Here is a 12,282-nt window from a genome sequence, read left to right on the forward strand (position 1 = left end):
GCGCAACACTTGAAGAAGCTATTTGTGTCCCCACTGAATCTTTGGAACTATATGGCATAGTAGATAAAGATGCTGACTGACTCTTGTTTAAATGTTAAAAGACAAATTGACCGATGCTGTTACATCTGATTTGATAGCTGTCAGGAATATTATTTCCCCCTGTGTAGTACTTTGCAGTGGAGGCCTAATGTCCCCTTTTTCTTTCTGCTGGTGAATGGAGAAAGACAATGAGCTCACAGCAAAGTTATAGTTAAAGCTTAGCTGAATTCAGGTTTTCATAAGACTCTTTTGGGCTCAGAATAGACTGTGTAACCACTTGCTGCACCTGTTCTTCAAGCTTCATGTGAACACGTTAGATCAGAAAAAATCTAATTAGACACAGGCCTTTGTGCTAGCCTGGATGTTATAGTGCATACATGATCCACTTTGCAAAAGACCTGCACAAACAGGCATGTGTTCCAGATTAGTTGACAGTGACTAACCACTAAAGCCAGTGCAGACTTCCTCTGCTTCCTACTCAAAAGGCCCTTGCAAACTCTATAGAAACTGAAGATGGAAAAAGACCCTTGGGGTATCTAGTCCATTTCCCTGCCACTGCAAGGTGATCCTGCACCACATATTCTACTGTCCAGTGCCATTTTACCATCTCATATACTGGTGCTTTCGCCCCTTCCCTTGAGAGATTATGCAATAGCTTAGTAATAGCTCTGATTATTTTCAAGTTTATTTCTTTTGTAGGTACTAAGTGGAAATTCTCTAGCATTCTTTGGACTAGCCTTCCCCCTACTGTAATATCTTTTATCCTGATCCTTTGGGGACCGTTAGGGTTGCCAGGTGCCTGGTTTTTTTACCAGAACCCCTGGTCAAAAAGGGACCTGGCAGCTCCAGTCAACACCACTGACTGGGCCGTTAAAAGTCCAATTGGCAGGGCTGGCACGTTCCCTACCCAGCTCCACGTGGCTCTTGGAAGCAGCAACATGTCCTCCCACTCCTAGTCACAGGTGCGGCCAAGGAGGCTCCACGTGTTGTCTCCGTCCCACCCTGACCACCAGTTCTGCAGCTCCCATTGGCCAGGAACTGTGGCCAACAGTAGCTGATGGGGAAGCGCGTGTGGCTGGGGGCAGCACGCAGAGCCATCTGGCCACCCCTGCTCCTAGGAGGGAAAAGGACATGTCGCCGCTTCCAAGAGCTGCCTGAGGAAAGCGCTGCCCGAGCCCACACCCCCTCCTATGCCCTAACACCCTGCCCCAGCCCAGAGCCCCCTCTTGCACCTGAACCCCTCATTTCTGGCCCCACTCCAGAGCCCTCATCCTCAGCCCAGATCCCATACCTCCTCCTACACCCCAACCCCCTGGCCCAGCCCAGAGCCCCCTCCCACACTCCAAACCCCTCGGCCACACCCCCAAGCCTAGTCCCCCCTCCTGCACCCCAAACTCCTCATCCCCACCCCAGAGCCCGCACCTCCAACCAGAGCCCGCACCCCAACCCCCTGCTCCAGCCTGGTGAAAATGAGTAAATGATGGAGGGTGGGAGAGGGCGAGCAATGGGGGGGGGCGTTGGATGGAGGGAGGAGGGCCTCTGAGAAGGGGCAGGGCAGGGTGCATGGCACGGGTGTTCGGTTTTCTGCAAATAGAAAGTGGGCAACCCTAGGTACAGTCCATGGTTGTGTTTTCTTTATTTGCGTTACCTATGTATTGGGCCAATCCTTATTGCTGGTTCCTCTTCAGTGCTTGCTTCTGGTCCACTGGAGTGGCTAGTGTCTTTTGCCCTGTTATCCTTCTATTTCTGCTTCTCATCAAGAGCAGAATAACCACTGGAGTGGTTGAGAGACTCCCCTGAGATTTGCTTTCTCTTCTTATTGTTCCTCATAGTTGCCACAATGTACAATTTTCTTTTTGCTCTTTGGTATCCCAACTGAGGACTCTGTCTGAGGTTTCCTTCTCTTTGTGCTGTCTTCCTTTTGGTTTCCTTGTTTATTCAAATGCCTGAAACTGCTGTTCAAGTCCATCTTGACCTTCAGTTAAATACAGATTTTGTCCTACAGACCTTCATCTAGAAAAATGAATGTAGCACAGCTTCCACAAGGGGTTACTTTGATTCTGTATCCATTCTCTATCTCAGTAATGTTATTTCTTCAAAGAAGTTACTGCACGTTTGAGACTTACCAGTGGCCAGATGTTCCAGCCTCTCTCACTCAGAGCTCTATTGAGAAGTTCCCCTGTTTGCTGTTGACAGAATTTGTGGAGTTACAGCCTGGTCTACCTATGTCAGCTCAGAGCCTTTATTATTAACAATACCCATGGGGCTCTAGTTGCTTGCTTATCCAGCCCCACCAAACCTTGTCTAAACTAGGGGTTTTTTCTAAATATTTCCCACCAGTACTAACACTAGTTCAGCACTATTTGTGTTAGCAACAATGGCAGCTGCAGCATAGACAGGTTGCCAGCTACTGTTGCTGTCATAAGCAACACATTGATTAGATATGCTCTGAGCAGAGTTAGATGATATGGTGGTTAAAACTCTGGAAATGAACTGGTGTTAGTAGCAGTGGGAAATTTCTAGAACATTTTACCAGTATAGACTGATCCTTTCAGCCAAATTGCTTCACAGCCCCAGAAACAGTTCTTGAATCTTTCAAAACACTATAGCAGGGGTTGGCAACCTTTCAGAAGTGGTGTGCTGAGTATTCACTCTAATTTAAGGTTTCGTGTGCAGGTCATACATTTTAATGTTTTTAGAAAGTCTCTCCTTATAAGTCTATAATATAATATATAACTAAACTATTGTTGTATATAAAGTAAATAAGGTTTTTAAAATGTTTAAGAAGCTTCATTTAAAATTAAATTAAAATGCAAAGTCCCCTGGACCGGTGGCCAGGACCCGGGCAGCGTGAGTGCCACTGAAAATCAGCTCGCGTGCTGACTTTGGCATGCGTGCCATAGGTTGCCTACCCCTGCTCTATAGAAGTCTTTAGTAGAAAAGTGGAGTAGGGGAATGGAAACAATTCATCCCACACTAAAATCTTTCTCCTGAGTCTATGTTTCTAATTATTTGGAGAGTCTACCTTTCTCTGTGTCTGAATTTAGAAAGAAAACATGCTATTTTTAATGAATCTATACTCCTGCTACTTGTGACTGGGTTCCAAGTCCGTAAGGTCACAACACATTCAATGTCATTCTGCACAATCAAGGTTCCACTGGGGCCGCAGGCTAATCAGTGTGGCTTAGTGTCTCATTACCATCTCCTCACTATGCACAGCATATTGTTCCTGCACAAAGATGCTGAGAGTCTGTTAAATATTTATTTATAGTAAGAAGGGCCAAAACCAGTTAATACAGATTGTAAAATATTCAGTTGAAAGTAAGACAAAGTCATGATCACAGAGCAGGCTGACACTTCCACACGAAGACTGTGTTAAGCAATAAACTAAATTACTAGTAAATTAAGTTCACCCTTTTCAATTGTCAAACTAACAAAGAGCCACAAGGCAAACATATGTAAACCACCCCCTCAAAATTCATTACTATTCACAAATCTTGAACTGTGCTGAAAGCAAACAAATTACAGGGTGGAAAAAGCACTTAAAAGGCATTTTAAAGCTATGTATGTTATGTAGTTAAAGTCTATTTGGACAATATGGTTTTCTTCTATTCTTGAAGAGCTGAATTTTGCATACACAGTGCTTCTACCTTTCTTGCTATCACTCCCTAATAAAGCCCAAGTTATTTCTGCAAACATATTAATCTCAGCACCGAAACTGAGAAAGTACAATCAATTTACAGCAATACAATCTAGTGAAGGCAATTTCAGTTTTGCTTTCATAAGCCTTCATAGACCACAGGCTCATTGCTTGGCCATCAAAAGTTTATGTGGAGAAGTTTGGCTGTGTGTCAGTTATTTGCATATAAGCAGGTAAGAATAAAATAAACATTTTCAAATATATATCTTCTCACGAAAGAGTCATCATTATGGCATTTGGGATAAATAAGTCTGTAAAAATTTGACTTTCTTTCTGTTTTTTCTGCCAACATCAAATTGTGTGTTAGAATGGATTAAATGTAAGTGCCATGCATGTCTATAGCCCAGGTAAATAGTAAATATAAAATGCCACTCTTAAAAACATACTCATTTAACTTAGATAAATGGCTGTGGTTACCTCCATACTTGCAGCAGACTAACCTTAACCTTTCCTGTATCTATCTTGTAGGGAAGACCTAGAATACTGCAAAGACTGAGGTAAAGCTATTTAGTTAGCTAATGCAATTGACAAGTATTTTAAAGAGTGCCCATTCCAATAATAAATAATGGTAAAAATGTGACCAAATGTGAGAAAAGCCAGCAAATACTTAATCAGGGACGCCCTCTGGGCAAAATTCTCCTCTCTCATCTGTCCAGGCAAACCACTCAGGAAAGCAGAGTATAAGAGTAAAATTAAATGAGGCTCTCATAGAAGAATTTAGCCTGTCTCCTTATTGCATGCAGCTGTTCTGTTTTTGCATGGTTGGGTATATTGGGAATGAAAGGAACTACTCCCCCATCAGTGTGCACATGTAAACCACACAGACCCAGCTCTGCTTTTCCATTAATATGATCATTGTGATAATTCTGTAGTTCCTCTCTGCACAGAGCTCTCTTTGAAGTCAATGGGGCTTCCACATAGAGCAGCTATAGAACGGTGACAATTAATGATAATGGGACTTACTCATGTGGGGAGACTTAATGTCAGCATTAAGTTTTCAAGTTGGTGGAAGGAAGTTAAGATCTGGAACAAGTTCCACATCCACATATGTGATTTAACTGGTTAATTCAGATTATTTTATATGGGAAGAAGTCAGGAGTTCTGAGAGGAGCATACATTTTGATTGTCTGCGGTTCATTTGTGTAATTTTTAAAGTTGACAAGGGTTTTGCCCAGTTCCAGCATATACATATGTACATATCAGTGCTTTCTATTCCAAAGTTGCTAGGCTGATATCAAAGATGCCGGGATGAGCTCTGATTTTCATTGCTGACAGTTCCAATGCAAGGCTGAATAACAGAGGGCAGTGTTCTGAAATGCTCTGTAAAATAAAATATATTGATAGCTGTAGTACATAAAACAATAGTAGCAGCTGTATGAAAGCTTCCTCTTCTCTCACCTCTAACACAGATGGAAAAAAGACCAAAACAGAGCTGGTTGGAATGTTTTCATCAAAAAATATTTTCAGAGAAAACTGGCTTTTCATTACAAATGAATATATTCACAAAAATATATTTCAATAATAGATTCTATGTATTCATCTATTTATTTATTTAGGAAAACCTGGAGATCAAAATGTTTGTGGTTATAAATATTTTATTTCTGTTTTTTTTTTAATTTGGTATTTAAAAAAATCAGTTTTTGAAACCACTTGGGTTTCTAAACACCAAAAAATTTGTTTTGGTTTCCAAGTCAGTTTTTAGCCTAAACAAGCTATACATTTTCATGAGAGATTTTGACAAAAACAGGAAGAAAAGCCCACAAAAAGGTATTTTTTCATCCAATCTTAGCCAGAAGATTTAAGTTTGTGTAAATGTATGTTTGTGTGAATTTCAAGTGTTTTTGCTGTATATTTCATATGCTCTCTAGCAATGTTTTTAAAACATTGAGACCTGACCACAAATATGCCTAGTAAAACAAAAATGCCTAACTATGTTTAATGCAGTGTTGTTGTAGCTGTGTTGATCCTAGGATACTAGAAAGACAAGGTGGGTGAGGTAATATCTTTTATTGAACCAACTTCTGTTGGCGAGAGAGACAAGACACAGAACTCTTCCAATAAAAGATATTACCAGGAGCGCCGCTAGCTTTTTTGCCGCCCTAGGCAGCAGAAGGTCCAGCCCCCGAAATGCCACCCCCGACAGAGGCAGCTGAAGATCCGGCCGCTGCAGTCGCCACCCCCCAAATATTAGCACCCCAGGCAACCTCTTAAGTTGTCTAATGGGTTGCGCCAGCCCTGGTTATTACCTCACCCACCTTGTCTCCCTAACTATGTTGAAAACATTTCTTCAACATATACCATTATAAACATGAGACTCACTGTCAATTATTTTTTCTAAATAAATTCATATTTTTTTAAAAGCCCATTGTTGTTGTTATAAAAATGTGAATTAAAAACTAGTAATAATCCTTGCAAGAAAAACCTGACAGTTTAAAACTTTTGATGACTTTTGTGTTTTTAATACTTTGTCAAATCATTGTTTTAATATTTTGTAACTTTATTCTTTTGCTACTATCTCAGGACCTCGTTGGAAACAAGAAGCAGCATCTCAACCGATCCACTAAGGTACTGTAAATTAATATATCCATTCAATATAAAACACAAATAGCAACCTCAACATCTTTTCTATTAAAAAACACCAAGCACACAGCAAGCAATCTTAATTTATCACACAAAGCTGGGAAAGGCTTTATCTAATGAATTGATGTTTTACCAATCCTCACACATAGTATCAGAGAAAATAAAGGATAGCTTTCCCCTCCCTACAAACATGAGGTACTTGAAAGCTTCCGACATTAAACAGCGTGCATTCTCACTCACATTGTTTGTGTGCGTGCACGCATGCACATGTGAATGTGTGTGCACATATGAAAAAAACACACTAATTCCTGTAAAACCCCATCCTATGCTGAAGGGAGGTTTGGCCTTTTGTGCTGGTTATAAACCACTTTTTAATGAGTGGTGCTGATTGGTTTTTCCCTTGCTCAGCATTCCACGAAGAACACGTGTGTAAACATCAGAAGGTGCTTTCATGTAAACCTTTGCAATACCTTCCTTCCATTTTACTTTGATCGCTGTATTTAATCTAGAAAAAATGTTGGCACCATTAACATTAGATATTAAAGGGGCACTTCTGCTCCTTGTCATACAGTTACACATTAAAGAATGCATCAAAGATGCATGCTTCATTTGGTTAATCTGGGGCAGAATCACTTTCTCTTAAAAGAAAAAGCTGAGGATTGTTTTCAAGAAAGCCTGCCTTTTTAGTTGGTCTGTGAGAGGACATGTGTTTTGCAGCTGGTGCTGCCAACCTTATTTGAACCAGAAAGTAATTGAAAGCTGTCCATTCTGTTTGAAATAATTCAAACTAAAGGACCCTATGGCTATTTAATCTCCTGGTGTTCAAAGTATGTGAATTACTGTAAGTAAAGTGGTCGAATGAGTATGGGTTCCTAAAGAGTACAGTAAAATCTTTCTAAAACATCCCTGTCCCTTCACTCTCCCCATCACAGGCATAAGAGCACTGGGTGATACTCAGTCCTAACTCCAGTGCCATTCAAATAATCATGGATTGGCTTGCACACAGTTGACCAATCTGTATCATCATTCAGATACAGTTTCTGGTTTTGCCTTTTCCCTACTGCTCTGCAACCTTATTTTAGCACAGGGTATCATGTGGCTGGTGTGTGAAGAGGCATTCACTGGGAGGGAATCAGAAACAATCATTGCAGCAGACATTGTTCCGGATTAAGTAAATCTTTGTGCGAAGGGCAGGTTTAATGCAATACTTCGTGTCTTTTGGGATTACTTCCCCTGAGCAGATGACAACGGGGAGGATTTAGGGAGCAGTAAATGGAGGAAAAAAGAGAGAAAAAAATCTAACAGCTGAAAAAGGAATGGGGAATTCTTTATGAACAGTGTCAATAACACTCTTAATAAAATATCTGTTCTTTAGTTTGGGGTCCATTTAGAAATGCACAGGGGAGACAGATAAATTGACATTTTTGTATAATTGTTTTATAAAACTGTTTCCCCAAATCCTTTTTAAAAATTAGACCTGATGATTAATATTCAGTATGTCCATTATCTTTACCCAGTGGGAGCATGAAAAATAGTAAGTTCATATTACGTGAACCAAATAATATGCACTGCTAACATGTGGTTATCATTGCACTGTTTTTCTTGACTTACACCTTCAATTCCCAGTGTTATTTTGTTGAACCTCCTAACAAAGAGATGTTGTAAATTCCCTGATGTACATCCTTGTATTTCCAGGCAATAGTCTTATAACAATTGGCACTATTATAGTATCTTTATCACCAGGCACTCTAAAAAGGCAACAGTTATGACTGGAAATCCTAGCGCTTTTCCCTTTTCTGCTCATCTCCCTTTACCCAAACTCTATATAAAGCTACTCACTGAACTATTGTAAACAGATTTTCATGAGAATATTTGTTTTATTGTGTCAAAACTGTCAGTGATTCCAGGTATGTTTTGCAAAGAACATGTACGCAGATGGACAGTTATAAAAAACTTTACAAATTGAGACCAAGCCCAGGTTTTGATCTCGCAAAACCAAACCAAGGTCACTAAGGTTTCGCAATTCTCCTGTCTCCTCTGCCTCCAAAACGAAATTTGTCAGCACATAGGGCATTATATGTCCACATCTTTGCAGTAAATGTATGCCTCCATTTCATGGTATAACTGAGGGGAAACAAGTGGGGCTAGTGCATTGTTTTCTTGTATGTTTTTTTTTCCAAGCTAAGACAAGTATACATAATTTTTTCAAGATGACAATTTTTTTTAATTGCTGCTTTTGAACTACTAGTAAATGCATTTTGTGTAGTTCCAGAGCTCCAAGTGAACAAAGCCATCAGGAAAAGATGTGTTAGTTTTACATTTTATCTAGGAGTTTCTCTAAAGTAGCTATTTTATATAAGGGCTAAATGATACTGAAGAAATATCTTGCAAAATCTAGTGTGTATTAATAGGGTCAGTAGGCCTGATTTGGGAGTGCTAATAAAATAATCCATGAGGCTGATTCTTAAAGCTCTTCTGTCACAGAATGAGAGGAAGCAAAAGAGAGATTTCTGTTATTGAACATGGCATGGACATCATCTCATCAATTTGCCCAAACAAATCTACCATTGATAGAGCATAAAATAAGGTACATGCAGTGGTGCAAGTAAGCTGGTATGGTCAGGTACGCCGTACCATTAAGACATTTATTGCTGGTACGCCGTACCAGAAAGACACATTTTCAAGAATGAATTGTAGAGCCCTGCGTGGATACAAATTTATACCTCTGGATATCCGCAAACAGAAATTGGTATCCACTGAACCACAGCGCTTTCCTGGGAACTGCAGTGGCGGCCCCACATTCTGCTCCTTTCTCCGGCACAGCTGTATTGCCCCCAGGCCCACTCCCAACCCTGTCCTCCGGTGGGGCTGTACAGACCCCAGACAGGAGATGCAGCTGCGTGGGAGGACTGGGGGCAGGGCTAGGGGTGATACAGCCACGACAGAGGAGCTGCCAGCGCAGGGCACTGACTCCTGGGAGTGGCAGCCCCACATGCTGCTCCTTTCACCACTGTAGTTCCCAGGAGAGCCCTGCAGTTCAGTGGATACCGATTTCTATCTGGGATAGCCACATCCGTGGGTATAAATTTATATCCACACAGGGCTCTAGTCACGGCACATTTTTTGTGAGGATGGGCGGGGGGTCGGTACTGTACCAGTAAGAGTTAAAATCTACTTGCACCACTAGATATATGATTTCTTTTAACACACTTAATTTCCTAACAGACGCACAATATTCTTCCAGGGACACTATGCTGCCTGCATGTCCATGTGCTATACCTTCCTGGTGCCTTTTGTCCCACCATTAACAAAACAGATCTGCCTTCTAAGAAGATCTGACTAGCTCTGCATGCCAGGCATTGTGCATTTGTGAGAACATCTAGTACCATTTGCATTTTGCATGTATCTGGTATCGAATACAAGGGGGCAAGTGCTGAGCTCAGTTGCACCGGAATATCATAGATCCAGACCCTTCATTTGATTATATTTTTTATTTTAGCCTTATACAAATTCCGTACCAAAGGGTGTCCTTTGACTACATTAGTCTAGATTTACATGACGGTACCTGAGATTAGATTTGGGTCCATAATAATTAAAATATCACTACTACCGTTATAATTCTGGTCATGTTCTTTATGAAGGGGCCTTCATGCAAGTTGTTATGCTGTCTTGCAGTAAGTATTATATTTTGCATAAGTTGTCCTCTGCTATATACTGCAGTCAGAACAACTGACCTATGCATCCAGACATTTTGAAGTGGGCCCTGCCATCTTCCACCAGTATCTGATGTGGTATGGTTTCCTAATATCTGAGTCTTAGCATTAGACTCTGAACCTATTGATCAGTTGAGACCCTGAATTCTAGTCTCTCCAAAATTAAAGCGTTCAAGCCTTGATTTTGTGTCTGACTTCAGGGTTTCCTTTTATCATAAGCAATCTGCAGTGGTTTGTAGATGTTTAAAGAATAGGGGTATGGAGAAGATATTCAGGAGCAAAAACCATCACAATGAATTTCCTGCTATTTGCGGATATCCAGAGGTATAAATTCAGATTTGGTGCATCAGAGCCCTAATAAATGAAGATGAAGGATAATGTCAAGCTAAATTGTGTGTCTGTCGGATCATGTAACCCTATGTCAGAATTGTTTAAAACAAAAGAAATCTGTTTGGGGGTATTAGAACATTCCAAGAGTCAATGTTACTCTTGAAATGCTGAACAGAAAGGAAAACTTGAGGTTTCTTCATTAACCTACATGTTTGTCTATGGTGCACATCACTGCAGTGTTTGGGCACCTCACAAACATCAGTGGCTTTATTTTCAGAACATCCCATGAGGTAGAGAAATATTCTTTTTGTTTTACATTCCATTATACCAGTGGGGAAGTGAGGCTCTGAGAGATTTCAATGACTTTCCACTAGTCACACCAGAACTCTGGTAAAACCATGAATAGAAACCTGGCCGCTAGAGTCCTCCTCCAGTGCCTTAACCACAAAAACATCCATCCTTACATACTTTGTTCAAGGAGCCTAGGAAATTCTTCCTACGCCCTATGTGAGGAGACTACATGACTTCTAACATGGAGACTGACTCATTTCCTTTACACAATAGATGTTTATTCTGTGTGTACTGTGAGGTTTGAGCTGTGGTGGCTTTAGGCCTGTAAGACGTCATCACAGGACCTTTGTAGCCACATAGGACCTTGCACATCCAGCACCCAAATGCATACAACCAGACTGCCGCATAGAATGCAGTCCGCATTTCCCCATCAACAGTCTCATCCAAGGCTGATGGCCACAGGCTGTGAAACAAAGTGAACGCCATAACGGCCCCTTCTTACTCCCAAGCCACACTTCAGCTCCACAACATTAAACCAGGGCTAATCGCATTCTTGAAGCTGTTCAGGGTAGATATTGCTTCTTGGAATTGTGCAAGGTTTAAGCAAATTAGAGATCTCCTATTGCAAGCTTGCAAAATTGAATTTTCCCACTTGCCTGGGTGAGCGAGTAATTCTACTGGGCCAGTAAAATATCATTAAGCTTTAAGATGCTCAGATGCCTAAATAAACAGTCAAATTTGTAACATAAATTTTTCATGTAAAGTGGGGTTCAGTGATTGCTTAATTTTCATGACAATTTTCAAGGCTGTCTTATCGTCATGCAAGCAAGTGTAGCTAGCTCTAAGTTCATGCTGTATTTATTTTATAGAGCAATTTATTTCACTAGTAGTATGTTTGAGTGCAGTCTCACTACTCCATGGATTGTCAAGACAACCATCACTAAAGGAGGATTTTGTACTGTATGTTTTCAAGTTTGCCAGTCTTTTTAATGGCCACTTTAGAAGGGCTGGTTAGAGCACTCAGCACACTGCTGCCAGACCTGCTCCGCACACTGAAACCATAAATGAATATGGAGATGCTGCACTGTGCTCTCTTAGGGTTACAATGCTGAAGCTGCACCACATCCAAAACTTGCTACACGATTAGGCCTATGAATTCTAAGACAAAGAAAGTAGCAGTAAAATGCCTCTTTCAAAGAACCAGTTTTATATCTAGGCTGAGCGTGAGAGGAAGCTTAATGTTTTTCATTACTTGTTTTCCAGGGGAAAAGATGAAGAGCATGTGGAGAACATCGTGGTTTTCCTTTACAAAAGTCCTAATTAGCATTTTCTGTGCATGCAGTACAGGATAATCAGTATTAGTTGCTGTCAGAAAATTCATAGACAAGTAGCTTTTACTCACTGAAAGTTTGGGATTTAAAAATACATGATTAAGGGGGGAGAAACACAGTAATTTCTTCTGGAAAGGTTATCACTAGCAGAGAAAGAAATTGCCATACAGTATGAGCAGGAAAAAGAAGTGTTTTCTGAAAGCTGTGTCATTTCAGGAGCAAATGTTTTGATGGTGTCCTACTGGCTCAATAGTCTGACTGATATTATTACCCTTTTTTCTTGGGATCCTAGTGAATA

The 12,282-nt window shown here is 40.7% G+C and overlaps 1 protein-coding gene across 3 annotated transcripts in view; it reads left to right on the forward strand.

Moving 5' to 3' along the window:
• The window catches only part of IQSEC1 (IQ motif and Sec7 domain ArfGEF 1), a 737,615-nt gene that overhangs the window by 475,667 nt on the left and 249,666 nt on the right, over positions 1–12,282 (forward strand). For all 3 annotated transcript variants that reach the window (XM_050957734.1, XM_050957735.1, XM_050957733.1), the window contains exon 3: positions 6,260–6,304. In XM_050957734.1, coding sequence (XP_050813691.1) covers positions 6,260–6,304 — 45 coding nt within the window. The remainder of the gene's footprint in view (positions 1–6,259; positions 6,305–12,282) is intronic.

The sequence above is a fragment of the Gopherus flavomarginatus genome, chromosome 6 (genome assembly GCF_025201925.1).
Source record: "Gopherus flavomarginatus isolate rGopFla2 chromosome 6, rGopFla2.mat.asm, whole genome shotgun sequence".
NCBI classification, from domain to species: Eukaryota; Metazoa; Chordata; order Testudines; family Testudinidae; genus Gopherus; species Gopherus flavomarginatus.